The 21,880-nt window shown below is 32.7% G+C and overlaps 1 protein-coding gene across 1 annotated transcript in view; it reads left to right on the forward strand.

Moving 5' to 3' along the window:
• Nucleotides 1-21,880, forward strand: part of DNAJC1 (DnaJ heat shock protein family (Hsp40) member C1) — a 224,913-nt gene that overhangs the window by 65,233 nt on the left and 137,800 nt on the right. The window contains exons 2-6 of the mRNA XM_059404194.1: nt 4,428-4,529; nt 5,025-5,071; nt 11,396-11,561; nt 12,427-12,524; nt 13,527-13,620. Coding sequence (XP_059260177.1) covers nt 4,428-4,529; nt 5,025-5,071; nt 11,396-11,561; nt 12,427-12,524; nt 13,527-13,620 — 507 coding nt within the window. The remainder of the gene's footprint in view (nt 1-4,427; nt 4,530-5,024; nt 5,072-11,395; nt 11,562-12,426; nt 12,525-13,526; nt 13,621-21,880) is intronic.

Here is a 21,880-nt window from a genome sequence, read left to right on the forward strand (position 1 = left end):
CTTGAGATTGTTGAGATTATTGGATGCATATATTTATATCTTTCATCAAAATTTGGCTGTCCTCATGCATTTATTTTCTTCAAATATTTTTCTTTCTCCCTTTCTTTCTCTCTTCCCTCTGGGACTTTCATTTTGTGTAGGATGGTCTCTTTATGGTGTTGCATAGGTCTCTTGGGTGCTGTTCATCTTTTTTTCATTCTTTCTGTTCCTCATATCGGGTAATCTCAATTTGACCTAACTTCAAGTTCATAGGTTCTTTCTTCTGCTCAGCTCTGCTTTTGAGCCCCTCTAGTGAACTTTTATTTTCAGTTATTTTATTTTTCAAGTCCAGAATTTCCTTTTGGTTCCTTTTCAAAATTTCTGTCTCTGTTGATATTCTCTGTGTGGTGAGACATGACTCTTGTATTTGAGTTCTTTGTATGTGCTCTTGAGCATATTTTAAATAGTTGACTTAAAGTCCTTGTCCAGTAAGTTCAATGTTTGAGCGTCCTCAAGGACAATTTCTATTAATTTCTTTTACCCCCATACTTTCTTGTTTCTTTGCATGTTCATAATTTTTCATGATTACTAGACATTTTGAGTACATCATTTAATCAGGTTATCCCCCACTACCAGGGGTTTGTTTGTTTGTTTTTTGTTTGGTTGGTTGGTTATGTTTATTTGTTTATTTGTTTTGGGTTTTGCTGCTTGTGATTTTATTTGTCTAGTGACATTTTAAAATTAATTTTGTAGTGTATATTCTTTGTTGTGTGTAGCCACTGACATCTCCGTTTGAATTGCTTAGTGGTCAGTTAATGATTCAACAGATTTCCTTAAAGGCTTGGACCTGGGGGGGTTGTGTTGGGGGGGACTTGGTCTTTGCCAGTGGCTTATATGTATATAATGGAGCATGGTTTCAGCACTCAACTAGATTTACAACTCTCTCTCAGCTTTCACTTTCTGCTGTGTCTAAGCTAAAGTAAAGATCAGCCAGAGAATTTAGGATCTTTGCAGGTCTGAGTACATCCTCAGAAAGGATGTACTCTACCTTGAGCATGCACATGGTCTTCTAGTTTCCAAGGAATATATGGGAGCTTTTCAAACCATTTTCCCCAAAGCATCTTACTAGTCTTTCCTCCCAAGCTTTTTGATGTTTCTATTGTATGACCCAACTGCTATCCCTTGCCTCAATTTGGCACTAGCTAATAAATTTACCTTTAAGTGTTTTTAACAAATGTCCTAGATAATTAATTACCTCTCTGACTTGGGAGAGTACTGAGTTTGGTAAAATAAAAGCAAGCTCTTAACACAGTCCATCAGGGAAAAAATAGACCAAAATAAACAACCACAGTTAAGAACCAAGTCTGTTTTGCTTCCTTCTGCACTAGGAACCCACACAGAGAACTCAGATTGGAATCTTAAAGACCCTAACTGAGAATTAGCTGTTTTTTTCCTAGTTAAGTAGTTGCCTGGTTTGAGTAGTTTGCATAGTTCAGTTTGGGTTGATTCTAACTATTTTTGCTACGTTATTTGCTGTTTCTGTGAAGGGACAGGTCTTTGGAGTTTGCCACTCTATTTTTGCTGACATCCACTGTATTTAATTTTGACAAACATATTACTTTCATAATTGGGGTTTTTGGGGATCTGACTTTTGTTGTTGTTTGTTTCTTTAGAATAACCATATGTATCTTCTTTATACGGGTCATCCAAATACTAAGATAGTTCACATCCAAGTTGCCAAGGAACTGTCACATTTAGAAGGAAAAGAATTCTGGCAATTGAACCCTGTAGATCTGATCTCAATAGCGTTAAAGATAACCAATTCACCCAGGACTTTCAACAATTTGATTATTATGTTTTGAGGTATGGCTCTCTTTGAAGTGAGCCCTATCAAAAAATTTTCTTCACATGCCAGAGAGATAAAAGGCTAATCTAGTGATTATGGGAGGTAAATGTTCTAATATGCAATTCTCTCATAGAAATCCGATGTGAAATGTTAGAAAAGTTAACACACATCAGGGTCTTTACCTTTAAAATTGCAGTTGAACATTCACATTGTAGTTATGTGGATGTTTTCCATATGGTTTATCAGATCGCTATGAATGTAACAATTATTTTCACTGCCTTCCCAAAGCTGTAGCCTCTTGTGAAGTGACTCAGTTCAAATCTACTAGCTGATCTACCGAGCTGACATAGGAGTCTCTGGTTCTGATAAAACACTTTTGGGGTTTGAGTTCTGTTTTCATCGGTTTACCAATAGCAGGAACTTGAGCAAGTTACTTAACCTCTCTCTGTCTCACTTATCTTATCAGAAAATGGGCCTAATAACTGTAGTTAGTTCATAGCTTTGTTATAAGGAAATAAGATTCTTAGAATAATTTACTAATATTAAATAAGTAATAGTTCAAAGTGAAGCTTATCTAGAGCATGGCTTTTAGGTAGGGAAATCCTCAAGTTTTTCTGTTCTGTCCACTTAGGGTGGAGCTAATTGGTGAAATAACTGTACTGGGCAGATTCTCAAGAGGAAAAAGTCAGACAATACTGTGTGTAGGCCGAGGCACTCATTCTTTAGTTAGGAGAGAATCGTCTGTACCTACAGCTGGGTGCAAAACAAAAACATGAGGTTGGGGAACAGCATCCTAATATGTAATGATCTGGGAGACCAGGAAGATGGGCCAAGATAGTGGGAGATAAAGCTAAAAAGATTGGAAAAGACAGATGATGAAGGCACTTGGGAGTTACTGAAGGGTTTGAAATAGGAGAGCCATCTGGCTACATTTATATTTAGAGCACATATTGTGGCAGAAAAATGGAGAATTAGAATCAGCATGGCAAGACTGGAAGGAGGGGACTATAAGTTATTTTTATTTTTAAGTAAGTCCTAGGTGTTCCATAATGAGCATGCATTGATTTTGTAACACAATAAAACATGTAAGCTTTATTTTATAAGAAATCTACTTTGGGAATTTTTCTATGATACAGTCCTAATTCAATAAAATCCAAAATTAAAGTCCCAGTTAGAGAACAGTTATTCATTTGACACTTGACCTCTTCGCTCAACAAAATCTCCATCACAAATTTTCAGTAAATAATCATCCTTTTCTATTGCATGTTACCTATTAAGAATTTGGAACACATCAATTCTATTTAGCAAATTAGAATGAAAATTTTAACTGTAATATCTTCAAAAGTTACTCTGCTAACTTTATATCTTCTCAGTCCTCTGTAAGGCACAAAAATATTCACACCTAAGTTGAGATTTTTCACAAGAGTGACACCCTGGAGCAGTAAGCCCCAGAAAATTGATAATGAAAATAATGGTTCATAAAGGAAAGCTTGACAGACAGATTATAATCTCACTTTACTTCTCTCCAGCTCTATTTCTTTAACAACTATTTAGTCCCAGGGACAAAGATTTTTGTTTGTTTTGGTTTGGTTTGGTTTTTTTAGGCATTTGAACTTTTTCAAGTAAAGTAGTTTTAGGAGTTACTAAATTTTCAGCTATAAACAAAATACAATTTAATAAACAATTTTGTTACCATTTTGTACCACTATGAATATGCTAGTTATTAGAATAATTTTTAAACTCAGTGGAGATAGTTTTAAACCCAGTTTTAAATCGTGTTCTTTTTTTATCATTATGTCTTTTATACTGACCATGTAAAACCATGTTTTCTGAGTTTATCTATACACACAGGATTATATAGAATGTAATTTTAACATCCACTTAATCCAACATATTCCTTCTGAATTATTGTGACTTTTTAAATGTTTGTACTATATTAATAGTAGTGGGCAAATTTATTACTAACAGCTAGACCATGGAAACTGGACACCATTGAAAACACCCTTGGAAGTACTAAAAAAATATTAAGTACAATACATACAACTACTTCTAATTACAGTTATCTTGGATAAATACAAATGTAACTGCCTTCAAATACGTGTACTTCTGACATGGGAAATTGAGATTCCATAGGTTGTGGCTCGATGGTAAATTCAATATAAATAACAATGAAGAAACCACATATGGTAAGCGTGGGATTCAGAAATTGGCTTTAAGATTCTAAATAAATAAAGATCTTCTTTGAAGGCACATGGATGTATTAATTTTTAATTTGTTTCTTTTTGATCTCTTAATTACTGAAAAAGATTTATTGGTTAATTTTAGGAAGGCAAGTGTTTGAAAAGTTTTGCCAAACACTGTCTTCTTTAAATGACTGTATGGTAATGAAAAGTTAAGAGGAGAGCCAAATTAGATTGAATAATTGTTCAGTCATGTGGGTCAGGCTAGTTGCATAGCCTGGTTGTTAGACTGATTGCTCAAATTACATTGCCCGGGGTCCTGCACTTGGTTGGCTGTCTTCTCAGATCTTAACAAGGTTCTGGGAATTTCTTTTTCTGACAATGTTTGCTTTGTGTTTTTCCCCTCCCCCTACCACCCCCAGGATGCTTCATCTGCAGACATTAGAAAAGCATATCGTAAGCTTTCACTGACTTTGCATCCAGACAAGAATAAAGATGAAAACGCAGAAACTCAGTTTAGACAAGTAAGTGAAGTGTACTGTTATTATATATATTTTATAACAAATTATAAATAACTATTTTCTAATAAAAATAGTAACTTATATGTAAAATAATTCTGTTTGAAAATGGGGTCGTAGTTTAGAAATAGAATGCCATGTTCACTCAATTTTTTACAAAATATCACCATCATTTTTTATATTAGAATCTCTAAATTCTTGGAGGGTCATAATTGTCATAATTTTCTTGTCTAAATTACAGCTTTTGCTTTTTAAAAGCACATTTTAACATAATTATTACTTTTGCATCTTTCACAAAGATGTATTTTGGTATCAAGCATTTTTTAACCTCTTAAGGTTCTACTAAAAATAGAAAATGTTACAGAAAATTCAGATTATATCTGTTCATCGTATTTATGAGCACATAGGGTTTTCTGCTTGTGCATTATAGTGTGTTCACCTTCCTAAGTGATTTCTTATAGCTGAGAGTATTTTTATTTTAAAGTAATGCTTTTATTTTAGTTGGTGGCCATTTATGAAGTTTTAAAGGATGATGAACGAAGGCAGAGGTGAGTGTTCATTTCTGCTTTTGAATTAAGATGTTACAGTTTGATGTCTTAGTTTGTAAAGGAAAGAATTGTCTTACTAGACATTTATTATAAGTTAGTATTTTATTTTTGTTTCTTCCTATGTTTAGAGCAGAGTTAATTTCTATTGAAAATATTCACTAGGTTGATTCAGTACTTGTACACTTCAGGATCGTGAGTCATAATGTTACCAAGTCATAGCTCCATTAGATATGATTTAACATGAGTGTCTATGCTGTGGGACTTACAGATACCACTTGACTTCAAACAAATGCCCAGTCATTTTTGATTTATCAGTAATAGCTCCTAATTGTGCTTGGTGGTCTTCCCCCTCCCCCCATTCCTTAAATGTTTTGGAATTAGGCTGTTAGTGATACTCATGTTATCACAATTTCTTGGTGTTTTCTCACTCTCAAAATAAATCTGTTATTTGTGAGTAAGAGAACAGACTTGTATAAGTCTGTAGAAAATAGGTATGGAAGAAAAGTGCTTCTTTCTCTTTCCTATTTCTTTTGCCTCCTTCCCTTCCCTTACTCTGCTCTGGTGATTCTGCATTTAAGTTAAACTGCGGAGGGAAGACAGCCCCCTCACTTCGAGACTTCTCTGCGGCCCTTTCAGAAGAGTAGTAATAAATTTATACATAGTTTATAGTGCCAGTGACGTAAGAGGAGATTGCAGAAAGGCCCCTTTCCTTTGCTCCTTCAGAATGTGTGGAATGCATTGACACTATTGCATTAGGCTTCCAAGTTTCTTAAGTCAGACCCACAGTAAGTATATTGCGGGGGGCAGCATATTTTGCATCATGCCTCAGAACACAGGTGCACATACACACACTTGAAGCAGAAATTTCACAAAACAATAGTGCGTGATACAGGCTGATATTTTCTATTCCAGGCTAGTGTAGACTAATCTTTTCTTTAAAAAAAAAAAAATTCTTTGAATGTATTATCTGGAATTATTCTATATCCTAAAATGTTAGCTACTACTCTTGCTTCTCATCTTAACTCTTTAATTTGAATGCCTCAGTTTGTCAGATTGCAAAGCAAGGACTCAAGATATCCTCTGTAAGTGTTCTTGCTTTATAACAAGGGCTGGCATTGGTCCAGATACCATAGCAGACATTCCTCTGGTTTGAGATAATCCATAGTGTTGAAAGAGTCCTAGAAGTGTGTTGAAAGAAGTGTTGGTCATTCTGTGCATATTTTCTAGTTGCTTTCTCTCCCTGAGCCCCTAGTTTTATTTCACACATCAAGAATGTGTCTGTAAAGATAGCTTTATTTAGTCTCCCTATGTCTTTGGCATCGGATTTTGTCTTTTTGTTTGTTGTTACCTTAAAGTCAGTTAACTTTGTAACAATTTCTTTCAGTTCCTGAAAAAATCATTTATATCTTTACAGAACAATCACTTCTTCTGTATAAAATGTTTCTTCATTGACATAGATGCATCTAACATTTTTGGGGGGATTTGTTCCCTTTGCAATGTTTTTACAGTGTTAGTAGAAAAAAATGAATCTGACAGTTACACAAACAGCTGTACTATTTATACCCCTTGAGGCACAAGTAACTCTTTGGTAACTGGTTTTCCTTGAGGCAAAAATCTTAACTAATCAAGCTGAGAATCACTTCTCTAAAGCTTACGCCTGAGGCCAGGTGACCTATGTGTATTTAAACATATAGGAGAAATGGACCTCTCCAGACAATTATCTAATGTTTCTAATTCCTTTAGGAAGAAAAATCCAGCAGTCATTTTTATCTTCTAAAGGAATATTGTCTTATGCTGGTATTAAAAAATGCTCTTTGGTATCAGAATTATTTATTATAAATATTCATTAAATAAGTACTTTTAAATGTGTAACCTCCCAAGAATTTGCAGTTTTGAAAATTGTCATATATGTTTCTTTATTTATTTCCCTTATGAGGAATTGTGTTTTCACTGAAATCAGGTGCATTCTTTAATTTTGGTAGGAAAGAGAATAGCAATGACGTAGATAAAATAAACTAGATAACTTTTTTTTTTTTTAAGGAAAAGCAAATTTTATTTTTAAACTGCTTTCCTTAGGTATAACTTGCATACATAGAAGTCACCTATTTTAAGTGTTCAAGTCAATGATTTTTACTAGATTTACAGAGCTGTGCAGACACCACAACCCAGTTTTAGAACATTTCCATCACCTCCAAACATTCCCTGAGGCCTGTTTGCAGGCAATCCCCACTCTACTCCCAGACCCAAGTAATCACTGATCTCCTTTCTGTGTTTATAAATTTCTTTTCTGGGCATCTCCTATTAATGAAATCATGTAATGTGTACTCTTTTGCATCTGGCTTCTTTCTGTGACACTCTTTGGGGGGCACATCTACATTGTAGCATATACCAGTAGATAATTCTTTTTTATTGCTGAGTAATATTCCATATCATATACAACTTTTGTTTATCTATTCACCAAGTGATAGACATTTAGGTTGTTTCCACTTTGGGGCTACGATGAGCAATGCTGCTATGAATACTCACGTTTAAGTCTTTGAACAGATTTTTTTTTCTCGATTTCTCTTGAATAAATTCTTAGGAGTGAGATTGTGAATAAATTTCTAAGCCTTTTTTTTTCAGCCCGAAACATAGACTATAGTATGCAACTAACAAGTTTGTGTGGCTAGTGTAAGGAAGGCATAATAGCCTTTTCTCAACTCCCAGGTACTTGTTTAATTTGGGGAAAAGCAGCTCAGCTATAGTCTGACATAAATTTCTGTGCAAGTGCCGTGAGCGTTAGCTGAAAAAAGTACCAAGTAGATACTAGTCATTACATATACACACTAGATTATGCTTTAGTAATATTAGTATATCACTTTTATTTAAAATCTATTATACATTTTTAACCAATATTATTTTGCTAACCCAGTTGTGCAACTTTAAATTTTGGGGAGATTTTTGGTCTATTTTAAGGTACTTTATTTGTAAAAGTTGGATTTTTTTTTAGTTTACTAAATTCAATCATGTTTTGCTTACAAATTCAGCAAAAAGTGTAGTTATCTCAGCCTCAGTATGCTAAACATTTACAAATCCATTACCTCATTATTCTAAATTTGATTATAGATGTGTCTGAAGAAAAATATACACTAACCTGAGAGTAAGAAATCTATCTTAGTACCTTCTCTAATCAGAATATATAAGATACCTGTTATATGGAATAGAGAAAGTGCTATATTCCACAAGTTTTTGCATATGTATACATTTTTAAAGGAGAGTCAGATCGATTAATTTAGATGTGTTTCCTGTTTATGATCTTTGTGTAGGTAATTTTTACCCTTGGGTCCAAAATGTGACCTAGATGGTCATTGTTGTTATTGTTTTTTAAACTAAAATTTCAAATTTTGTATGATGGGAAATTCCCAGTTTAGGCACATGCTAGAATTATTTAAGTATTTGTTTTCATAACATATGTTTTCTATTTTAGTTTCATAGTAACTGTTTTACATTTCAAAATATGAGAATATTTTATATTTACATAACATTTTTTCTGTTGGTAATTTAAACATTTTTAGATTTAATGGCTTTCCAATGTTTATATTAGGCTAAATATATTTGACAAATTGAGATTGTAGAATCAAATTTACTAATGATTACATAACCATTATTTTATGTTTATCAGGTACATTTTAAGAAAATCAAAGTAAACATATATTAAATCATATGTTGAATGTGGTATTGGTTAATCAGTGTTTTAATTTCCAAGATATTAGCCTTTATGACTCCATATCATTTTTTGCATTAGTAATATTTTCATCAAACATATTTACTTTTGTATTTTCTTATAATGATAATGTGCATATTCTTAATCTGGTTTTAACAGGTTATTCAGAGCAGTTTGTACAAGCTGAATTACAGAATATTTTATCAGTGTTATGTGTTAAATATAGAAAAAGCAAAACACAGTGATGTTTTAAATTTTATGAGTTGTCAACACATTTTTTTCTTAAATAATTATAAATATAGTCTCGGTATATTTTAAGAAATATCTTTATTTTTCAGTGTTTCAGGAAAGCAGTGATTTATCTTTAACAGCATATATTCTTAAAAAGTGAACTATAATAGAAGCTATCTTCCCTTAAATGGCCAGTCGTATGAGCCATAATGTTCATTGATAGTAAAATCAATAGAGCATTGATTCTAAGCTTAATCCTTGGAGACTGTTGTTTAGAGTGGCAAATATAGCTTAGTAAATATCTGGTTCTATTTAATGTGTTCAGTACATGAGGTTTTACTGTCTTGAATTTGGCTGTACACTAAACACAACTTGTATGTGGGGTAGAAAAATGTAGCTATTAATACATACATAGCATTTTAACAATGATAGTGATTAAAATATGTGGGATAAGATTCATAGCTATGAGTTATGTTTTCTTCCAATACAGTTTAGATCTAAAACAAATTTAATACTTATTAATGCTCTTAGGGAATTGTCACCATTTCCTTAGATGTTCTTTGTTAATAACCACTTTACATGAAGTTAATTCATGGGACAGATAAGCTGAAAATAGTGATTTTTATATTCACTTCTATTTCTATGAACAAATCTGGAGTAGAATATAGATTTAGAATAAATTCAGGATTTAACATTCATTGGCCTTCATTCAAATGTGATCCTGAAACCTTTTTGTCAATCCATTTCTAATTTAAACTGAGTCAATTTATACAAAGATAAATTTAAACAAACTTTTGAGGGCAGGAATGATAGTTTTTGATGAAATCTTATTATTTTATCTTGATATTATAGTGTTCAAGAATTGCTCTGTGTATTTAAAAGGAGAACATTTAACATCAATTTTGTCGTCCGGCTACTACACAACCATATTTTAATTTGTACACTATTGTACACTACACATTGCCTTTTAAGAGTTTAGTACTAATTAATGTCTTCTGCTTTGAACACTGGTTATTCTGATCTGCCATTATTATTAATAATCTAAGTTGATCTAAATGTTAGGCTTTCCAGATTTGCTAATAAAATATATTTCAAATTTGTAACCAATATTTTTCTACTAAAAAAAGAAGTTGCCTATAATAAATCCTGTGCTTATTTTTTTTAAGCATATCTCCAAGGTATCAATTTAATAACTATCAAAGTAGCTACTGCAGTTGTTGCATTTAAATTGATTTACATGTCAAGACTGGCAGTTTAGCAGCTGCGCTATTATTCCTAGATCGGTCAATTTACTTGAGAAAAACCTACTACTGAGTTCTACTGACCTGCCTGACAATATAGGCCCTATTTCTATTCCTGTAATTAGGCCTGCGAGTAACTCAGAATATTTTTAATTAAAATATTTTGGTCAATGTGTTGCACCAAATTAGGCCTTTCAGTGAAGATTTAATTCGAGAAATAGTGTGATTAGAATATTTAATGAGTTGTGTTCAATTAAGATTAACAGGTTGTGTGTTTTGAACATACAGTGTTTGTGTGTGACCATTTTGAGTTTTACAATCATAAATGTTACTCCTGATTTTTAACCTTAAAAATATTTATCTTCGTAGTGGTCTGACAGGTAAACTTCAATTCAGTTGAAATTTTATTCTAAAGAAAGCTGATTTAAAACGTATTACTAGAAAAGCTTCCAGCAAAGCCAAAAATGAGGAAATTGCCACTTAAATGGTTACAAATAAACAGTTTTATTGAGAAATCTGACATAAACACTGGTTGTTTCCCATCTCTTTTTAATTTGGAAACTTTATTCTTTAAAGGAATTTGAGCAATACAAAATTAAAAGGTACTCATAGGCTTCTAATCATGAAGAAGCTTTGATAAAATAGTATATATAAATATTTCAACCTTAAACTATAGTACAGGGTTGGAAATAATAGCACAGACTAGAAAATTCATCCTGAATTTGGTTCAATTAATATATAATTCATGGTAACAAAGAGCCTCTTATCTTGATTTTTATTCTGTTAAGATCTTTCCTTTTGTTGCTGACTTCTGTGGTAGGGTCTTTACTGCAGACTATGATAGAGAAGTAGACTATATGTCTCGTTAGTTTAGATGTCATTCCAGAAGTCACCGTCATTGGGGTGCTGTAAAACACAGGTCTGGTATCCACAGTATATTATTGTGTATCTTTTTGAGGGTTGTCTGTGACTGTACTATACGCAGTGTTTTGAATTTATAGGCCATTGTAATGCTAATAATCTACATAAGTTTTATATATTTTGGAGAAAATTATTTTCTCTTTCCTATTCTTAAGTATAGGCATGAATTAATTTTTTTTGCTTTTATTTTAAACTCCCCATGAAAAACTGTTGTATTTGCTACTGTAGGTATGATGATATTCTGATCAATGGACTTCCAGATTGGCGACAGCCTGTATTCTACTACAGGCGGGTGAGAAAAATGAGCAATGCTGAGCTGGCATTACTTTTGTTCATTATTCTCACGGTGGGTCATTATGCTGTGGTTTGGTCAATCTACCTGGAAAAACAACTGGTAAGTATTGGTAATAAATCAAATGATCTAGCCTCCTTAATTTTACATGGAATTTCAGACATTTTATTTTTCAACTGATAGAAATTTCAAGTTTTCTATATATACTTCTTATCCTAAAAGTTTGATACTCAGTATTTACTGTTCAATGTGTTTCTAAGTAAAGAAGAACCCATGACACAAGAAAAAAATCTTCTTTTTAAAAAATGTGGCGTTTGAGTTTGTCATAAAATTTTGTGAAGGCCCGAATATCGAGCTGAAAGTTAAAAGGTTTTCTTTCTTGTCACCTTCCAAACAGAAATATTTTTTATGTAAAAAGCATTTTTAGAAATTTTTGTGTTATAGCCTTTTATATAAAGAATGTTTACTTTAAAGGTTTTAAATATATGACTTAAAGTGAGTATAATTTTATAATTTCAGAGATCAGTTGATGAAAAAATTATACTTTTCTTATTTTAACATACCATTACATAGTTTATTCAGCTCTGAACTTTTATTTGCTAAAGATAATCAAACATATTTATCAGTATTCATAAATTTGCATCTGTTTACTCATTCTTTTTGAAGTGACATTATTAAAGTTGGATGAATGAGAAAAAGTAAGTTGAATGCTTTCTCCTCTTAGAAAACTTTGATTGCTATGGAGATACACATGACTGACAGTGCTGAACTTCATGTGTGTTTAAGAACTGGATGCCATGGCAACAGTTATTGTTAAAGATTGATGATTTTACTTAATCATGTTGGACCCTACATACATTTGCATAAATGTTCTTCTATAATGTTTACCCTTCACAGAAGACTCTTGATAACATTTGAAGAGTACATGTTAATGATAACCTGTAACCATAATTCTTTCCACATTAAGGATGAACTGCTTAGTAGAAAAAAAAGAGAAAAGAAAAAAAAGACAGGCAGCAAGAGTGTGGATGTATCAAAACTTGGTGCTTCAGAAAAAAATGAAAGGTGGGAGCATATAAAAATATTTTGTAATTTGAAACTTTTAAACTGTCTTTGATATGATTCAACTTAATATATATATATATTCATTTCAGATATGTAATACTTACATCTGTAATAGGTTTTTTGAAAGATTAGTACTGTGCCATAGTTTATGAGACAAATCCTAATCGTAGGCAAAAGTTCCACAGGATTTTTCTCTTGGAAAGTGTAAATATATGTTTAAATAATCAAACTCCCAAATTCTTGTCATTGTGAAATTTTTATACTGAACTTTAGAAATAAAGTATTCCTAGAAAAAAAAAATCTATCACTTTAGTGTTTAGCTCAGAAGTGACAATATGTAGAAAGGCCGTGATATGCAGTACACTCAAAAAGATACCATTTCTAATATCGATTCATAAAAAGAAATAAAAGGTTTAAATAGTTCACACAGCAGGGCAGGAACTGGATCAATGTGAGATGGAGATCAGAGACTATTCTGCCTGTCTTCTGTTCTGATGACATCAGTGAGTAATGCTTCAGTGAACTGCAAATGACATTAATTTTTATGTATTGGTTTGTTTATACTACAGTCTTCATATCTGGTTGTCAGCACTTGGGAACACTCTGATGATGCTTAGTCTTTTATGGCTGAAGTAATCATAAGGTTTAAGAATTCATTTTGCAGAACTGATGAAAAGTCCAGGTTAGAAAGAGGGCTTTTGTTTCTTCAGCTTTATAACTTGTCTAGGAGTCTCCTTCCCCCAAATCTTGCCTAAATTCTCTTAGTTGCTATATGTACTAATGCACTTATGTGTAAGTACTAATGTACTTCATGATAGGCTATATCAAATGTAGTGATAACGGTCATAAGTATTACATTGAAAAATTTCCTTGTACTTTTGTTGAAACAGGTATTCATTTCATAATTCATGAAAGAATTCATGATCTTTATAAAAATATTTGTCTCCCAACATTCTTTCTATATTTTGCTTCTTTGTTTTTGTTTTTGTGTTTTTCCTTTAGATTACTGACAAAACCACAGTGGCATGATTTGCTTCCATGCAAGCTGGGAATTTGGTTTTGCCTTACACTAAAAGCATTGCCTCATCTAATCCAGGTAAAGCATACCTCTCTCATATAATATTAGATGCTTTCATTTTAATTATTCATGAAATAATTTGTGCCCATGTCTGCTATCTGAGTGCTGATATACAGTGGATGCTTTATAATGGTGATTGAATTGATAGAAGTGTAAATCTATTTAGAATAGTTCTAAAATTATTTAGGTATCTTTTCCTGTAACTGTCTCTTACATTGCTTTTAGAACACCTTAGAATTCCAAAACATCAGAAAAAAGAAAAAAATACTATCATTAAGACAGATACAAGAGCAATAAAAATTTAATTCACTGTCAACATTTAAGGCATATCCAGGAAATAAGAACAGGACTCAAAATAGCCAGTCACCTATTATTGTAATGCATTTAAGAAGACAGTATTTAAAAAAAAAAAAAAAAAAAACACTTTACATGAACATTTGTATAATTATGCAAAAACATACGTTGCTTTCCATTTTATTTGTGACTTGAAGAGGAGATATTTTATCTTATATTGGTACTCAGTTTCTGTTGCTAGTCGGTCTTGATCAAACAATAGAATGTGGATCTGTATCATACCATTATGGTAATTCTCTTATTTTTTCAATATTCAGCATACCAATGTAGATTTTATTAAATTATTGCTTTGCTAATTTTAATTATTACATCTGGTTAGAAAATTCCCAACACATAAACATAACATTTAAAAGTATATGTAATAATAATAGTTTTGGGTGTACAAATTTTGAGGTTAAGTTTTAATTTTGGGGAGGAAGTACTTCATTTCAGAAAATGTGTAGGGAAAAAAAAAAAAGAGAGAGCCAGATAATTTCTACCTGGTCCTACCCACTTCTTTTCACATATCAGAACTGTTCTTCCTAATCATTTAAGGAAATGAATCATTCCAACTTCTGCATTTTATTCTCTTTCTTCCTTTTACAATAAAAATTTTATATTAGAGGGGAAAATGAAATTAAAATTGCTAGTGTGTTTCTTTCTAAACTTTGCGAAATTATTTACCTATCTTCCATCAAAATAGTTCATCTTAATAGTTCTTGCTTACAGAATTATATATTTTGTTTATAGCTAATAGAGAAAATTACAGTATTTGGATAATTTAAAAGCTTTTGATTATAAGTTGCTTAACATATTATCTTACTTATTTGAATAAAAACCCAAAATCCTTATATGCTATGTATGTGTCTTAATAAGAGAGAGGTAAAGTATATTTACCATACCAATATGTGTATGAGAGGATGTGACCAAAAAATATTTTAGGACATATATTTTCATGTTTTTTTAAGTGTGGATTTTGGTTTGGGGGGTTTTTTGCTTTAGAATCTGAAATAAGCAAACCAGAGTGTAGATGATTTTATAGTCATGAGGCAGAGTAAATAGAATATCACACAAAATGTTAGTTGAAACATTTCTTTGTAATTTTAAACTAAGCCATTTGAAACATTTACTTGGTAAAATTAACATTTCCTGGTTAGTATGCAGAGTGAGTCATAAAAACAGAGCCAATATATTAAGAGGGCTTTGATTTATAAGTTATTATTTTAATTATCTCCCCATGGTATCTAGAGCTAACAGATGGTGTTGCCTCACCATACTTTTTTTTTATAGTCACAGAAATTAGGAATTTTACAAAAAAATTGTAATCTCTTTAGAAACTCTGCTTTCTTAAACTGTAGGATCAGTTTGCATTTTAAAGTTTTTACTTACTTGGGGATACCTGTTGCTTTCAGTTTTGAGATGCTAGGCATTAGGTTTTTAAAATCTTTGTAAATCTCACCTTTAAATTTTGTTCTAATTTTTTCTTTCTGATAAATTCATTCCAAGAATAAAAATAAGACAATTCTCCTTTTTTAAAGCAAATACATGGTATTTTAATTCTGCTTTGGGGACATAAGATACTTTTTTTTTTCACATTCACTAACAAAATAATGTAATACAGTAGACTGATACAAACTGTGAAAGTGAAAGTATTGCAGATTGATAAACAGCTTGAGCAAAGCAGTACTGAGTAGTTGCTGTTAGGATTAGATGTTTTCTTTTTTTTCTTCGATCTACTGTAAACTTTGCATTAATTTATCACCCGTAAAATTGTATAATGTGAGTACATATGCCTTACCCACAATACTAAAGCTTTGATGAGATGAGGTCTTAAATAAGATACTTACGAAATTGAGAAGCCCTCCTTACCCAAAGCAGTCTGGGTTGGTTAATTGGTGCAATAGTCAAAAAAGAGCCCTACTAGAGCTCTAAGTATATATTAAAAAAAATTTTAAAAAAAATACAGAGGACGTCAACTGTTTTAAGCATGTACTTTACATTTATTCACCACTCCTGTGATATAGTGCCATTGTTTTGTTTTTCCTTGTGTATACTGCATCTATAATCTTGGTTTCTTTAGGGGCAAACTTCCACTTGATTTCTTAAAGAAGAGTTAAACTCGACTCTTGCAAAGCAATATAATTATATAATCCTTATAGATTTTTATTATTTCCCCTGTCTTTCATAATTGACAGACTTATATCTAGTTAACAGCATTTTCAGCAACTCTTTTATTGAGCTTCCCAAAGCATCTACTTGGTATTCATAGAAACAACTCTCTTTTTCTTACTTACTTTTCACCTTTTTTATATAATACTTAAATTGAATCATATAATTACAATAACAAGTATTAATCGACACATCCAGCTCCTATAATCATGCAATAAGTTAGTTAAGCAGATATCAGTTAAGAGATATCTGTGAATCCCTTGACTTCCGTGAAATTCATTAAAACTGGTCTGCAAGGATTCTGTTTAGAGCTATTGGATAAGAAGGAGGGTCCAAAGGGAGACTCAGAGACTTCTAGCAAATGGCCTTTACACTAGCCAGATCCATACTTAAATTTCTCCTTATCATATCAACAGCTGTTCATCTCGAACTTCTTTCCTCCTATTCTTCCTCTAAATACCCATTCCTTTATTGTACTTCATATACATGAATGGTTATCCAGTGGGAGTTGGAAAACTGGCAGTTCTGGTTCAGTTATGCTCCTAAGTTCACTGTTTATTACTGGGCAGCTAAGATCCCTAATTAATTTATCTAAATTATTTTCTATCCCTCCCACAAAAAATTACACATTACAATATTTACATCAGTATTTGATATGTAAAGCTTCTTTTAAGTTATAGATTTAGATAAATAGGTTAGACAATTCAGTAAAAATTTATTAAACATGTCAGAACAAGGCACTCTTAAGGGGCCATGGAGATGAATATGCCTTCTGGGACCTTATGTCATGTAGAGATTATAATACATGAATTAAAATAATTGTAATACAGTATGGTATATAAGCTTCACATATGTAATATAAATAAAAGACTTCTGTAGATGATCAGACAATAAGATTGTCTCTATATACCGAGACCAAAGAAAACTACAAAGAAGAGTCACTTGAATTGAGTCTTGAAATATGACTAGACCATTGACAGTGGAGTGCCCACTTTGTGTACAGGGTAGTATGCAAAAATAATTTCATAGATACAGTAATTCCCATACAGTCATTCTGGGTTGAGGTTGAAAGAGACCTAAGAAAAACATTATACAACTGCTTTTTATTAAAAAAAGAAGATATCACATAGCCCATTACTGTCTTCTAAGCCAATATTCCAACTCTCCAAACTCTGTATATAACCATTCAGGAATTTATACTCTAATAGGTAAATCTGATATGGGGAATCTATAAAGGCCATTTAGACAGAATAAAGTTTATTGATTAGACAGCAAAGTATTTCCATCCCACACATCTGTCAAAGACACATACATAATATTACTAGTGGAAAAGTTATAGTGCATAGTGGGCAGAAAAGACCCAAAGTTGTTCTGTGATCAGACTGGATAGAGATAAAAGTATATCTTTGACAGCTTCCTTTGCTTTTCAAGAAGGTCCTTATTACCTCCAGCTCTGGGTTGTTGTTTTTTTTTCCCCTTTCCTTTGTTCTGAAAAAGATAATGGGAAAATTGTAAGAATTGATAGGTGAGAGTAAGATCAGAAAACTAACAACTATTATACTTGGTACATATAAAGTATTTGATAATGTTAAGTAGATATCAAACATTTCCCAGATTAGAAAATATCCAAGTAGAGGTGTATGTATTTTGTAAAATGTATATTTCACATCATTCATGTACTCACATATGCAGACAAGTAGAAAGATGAGAAACCAAAGAAATGTAGAGTGTTTGTAAATTGATGAGTAGAAGGAAGGTTTGCCTGTGTATAGAGCAATGAGAGAAGATTAAATGCATGACTATATGCAGAGAAGTTAGGAAAACTTGAGAAAATATGTTTAGTGCAGAAAGCAAGTGGAATGATCAGAAGACATGGAATGTGAACTAGAATATAACAAGGAACTTGGACTATATCAAGAGAGGTATCATATACTTTGAGCCTAAAATTTAATTTTTTACTAAAAGATTTTATTTACTTATTTGACAGAGTTCACAAGTAGGCAGATAGGCAGACAGAGGGAGAAGGAGAAGCAGGCTGCCCGCTGAGCGGAGAGCCTGATGCGGGGCTCGATCCCAAGACCCTGGGACTATGACCTGAGCCAAAGGCAGAGGCTTTAACCCACTGAGCCACCCAGGTGCCCCTAGAATTTAATTTTAACATTAAAAGTTTAGCCCTAGTGATACTTATATCTTACTAGTCTGTTTCTGTTCTCATGGTAGTTTCAAAGGGAATATACATTCTCTTGCAATTTGACTAAACAAGTCTTCTCTGTTGGCTAATTTCAACCTATAATCCCAAGAAATTTTTCTGGCCTCCAAAATGCCCTTCTTGAATATTTTTTGATATTCATAACAATAAAAGTAGCAAACAATATTGAAATATACTATGTGCGTATTTTCAGTTTAACTCTTATAACTTAGTTTATTTTTGTCACTGCCTATCTGCGTTGGAGTCTCATATATTTGGGCCCATAATAATTTAGATTGGTAATACCACCAATTTCTCATATATAAAATCAGTAAGTGCCATATATCCTAAGTGATTACCAGTCTAAATCATGGTCTGTTCATAGTTCTCTATACTTTCGGAGATGAAACAGATCTTAGGTATTCAGAATTTATGTGCTTAATAGTTTGTTTGATTCTGTGGGAATTCAACATTCAAGTTTCTCTCTACCTGCTGTGTTACTTTTCTTAGTTACATAATTTGTAAAATATAAAATTCCCTTATGTGTACATTGCCTGAAGTTGTATGTTTTTCCCATTGTTTAGTCCCAGCCCCATCTTTTCTCACTACCAAGCTGATCTTTTGTGAATACAGTCAGACTAAAAATTACTGTAGGAAATTTCCAGCATGCATAGCAACACCACTATCAGGATTTGTAGGTTGCTTAAGAGTAGTGTCTGAGAAAATAGAGGAATCTTCTCCACAGTGCTGTGGCTTTTGCTTTAAAAAATAAAATAAAAGCTGCCTAAGAGAGTAAAGGGAAAATTCTACTTTACAGAACCATCTGTAAATGGAGGCATCCTCCCTCCCAAGAAGCTTCTCCCATGGATATTACAACTGTAGACGAGCCTGGAGGTCACCCGCTGTACAGTCAGGGCCCTTCCTTTCTAGCCCCTTTGCTTCTGCTTGCTGGGGCTCTGTCAGAAACCAAATAAACAAAACATTCACAGCTAATTAGCAGTGAAAAAAAGCTTCTAAAAGTCTTTGAGGCAATTGTAGCAAGCTGAGTTGCCTGTTCTCCTAGGCAGAGTTAAACACAGTTTCTCCAAGGGACAAAAAAGTTTACTTTTAAGAACTTTCTAAAAAATTTTGCAAACATATTGTATGTAGGCAGTATGCAAACAAATGGAAAGAGATGGAAAAGTGTGTCTGAATTTTTGTAAGGCTGAAACTCTACTGCTATAGAAAGACAGAGAAAGAAAATTGGAAACACGTCCCAACAGAACACAAAGAATCCATTCCTTCTGCCCTCTGGAAGGGGGGTGTAAGATGCAAGTAGTCAGAGGTCCAAAGACAGAATATAAAGTTGACTTTTTAGGTTTTTGCTAGATGTAGAAAAGATTTTAAAAAACACAGAATGTTAGGTAGGATGTTAGAGATCTACAATCTCATTGATTCGGTATTTTATAGATAAAAAATACTTAAGACTCAGATTGGTGAGGCAGTTTGCTCAAAGTGACACAACTACTAAATGCTAGAAGTGAAACTTAAAGCAAACCAAAATAAATGTTGAAATATGAGATATATAAAAGCTGAGCAAGAATAAACTTTCCCACTAGTGGAATAACTAGGTAGGTAACCACTTTATACTGAATGAATAAGCTCTCTGGTCTTAAAGTCCCTATCAGGGTATTTAGACTGGTTCTGATTATTATAAAAGTTATAGAAGGATTCTTGCATTGAGTTGGAGCTGAGTAGATGACTTCTATAATCTCTTCGGTTTCTTAGCCCAAGTGGAAAAAATAGTTCATGGGCCTTATATCTTCTTGAGTACCACTGACTCAGGGAGAGAGGAAGGCATAGCTTCTGGGTTTTTCTTTCATTTATATTTTATTTTATTTATTTTATTACTTTAATTATTTTATTTAATATTTTATTTTATGAGTTTTTTGTGAATTCAATGTTTTTATAAAAATTTTAAAAATTTTATTCAAAGTCTACAATTTAAAATTTTTTCCTGTTTTCCTTATTGTAATTTTATTACACATTATTAGTAATTCTGAGATTACAGCGTAAGCCAGTGGGAGAACAAAATTTGATATGGAGTAAATGACCATGTGGGCAGATTTTTAGAAATGTGCCTCCGGTATTTTCTATGTTAAAGGTTTTATGTAAGCTTCAAACAAAGGAGATTTGTGCTGTCCAACAATCAAAAAAAGAAATGGAACGTCCTTCATCTCTTTTGTAGTTACCTGTCCTCAGAGCTCTTCCATGTTCTTTATTCCCATAGAATAGGTGATAGGTAGCAATTCACTGCTTGTACCACTCTAGATCAACACCCTTCTTTCCTAAGTTTTCCTTCAGTTGTTTAATATTTTGAACTTTATATGGAAAAGTAAAAATAAACTGAAACACAGCAAACAGTACCAGCTCAGCATGTTATTTTATCACTTAAATGAACCATGTCAATAATGTTAAAAGAAAAGCTTTAAAAAAAAAAAGAAAAGCTTTTGATACAGATATCCTCCATCTAATAACTCACTACTCTTGGAAATATTACATCCTCAAGGGTTACATAAATGGCCATCATCATTAGAAAGCCTTTCCTGATCAGTCCAATTGAAAACCTCCCATTAAATATTCTATTAACTTCACAGCACTTATTATTTGTATTATAGTAAGGATAGAGTGATAGGCTATGGCAAGGTACAGATCATCCTGAAAATCCAGTGGCTTAAAATTTTTTTCTAGTTTATGCTACTGGTGTATCGCTGGTTGATAGAAAAGAGGACATCGTGCTCTAACCAGCCATTCAGGACTCAGAATAATGACATATTTACCATATTAAAACCGTACCCACCTGGAACATGTGGCCTCCTTCCTCACGATGGTTGAGGAGAGAACTGGAGGACTGCATGAGCTTTTTGATGCTTTGGTTTGAAATGATACATGACATTTCCATCTACAACCTATCCACAATTAGTCCCATGACCTCACCTAATCTCAAGAGGACAGGAAATGTGGGGAAACAGATAGAATGTTGGGGCACATGGGTGGCTCAGTGGGTTAAAGCCTCTGCCTTCAGCTCAGGTCATGATCCTCAGGGTCCTGGGATCAAGCTCTGCATTGGTCTCTCTGCTGTGCAGGGAGCCTGCCTCCTCCCCCGCTCTCTCTGTGCCTGGCTCTCCACCTACTTGTGATTTCTGTCTGTCAAATAAATAAATAAAATCTTGAAAAAAAAAACATAGAATGTTGGGTGAGCTTCATTTTCTTTTCCAGTAATTCATTCAACAAATATTGAGTGCTTATTATGTGCCAGGTGCTCCTCTAGGCCCTGGAAATACAAAAAAAAAAAAAAAAAAAAAAAAAAGAAGAAGAAGTTAAAACACAAAAATCTCTGTTCTCACATGGGTTATATTCCAAATTTTTGTTTATTCAGTTATTTTTACATATGCCTTATCTGCTGCTTGCCTTATCATATAATCCCCATTTATCCTTACAATGTACAACATATATAATAGTGGTTCAATAAATAAACATAAGTAAATATAACTGCTTTATGTCTTCTTGTGCAAGAGCCAGGCTTTACGATTACAAAGAACAGTCATA

Source organism: Mustela nigripes, chromosome 6 (genome assembly GCF_022355385.1).
Source record: "Mustela nigripes isolate SB6536 chromosome 6, MUSNIG.SB6536, whole genome shotgun sequence".
Lineage (NCBI taxonomy): Eukaryota > Metazoa > Chordata > Mammalia > Carnivora > Mustelidae > Mustela > Mustela nigripes.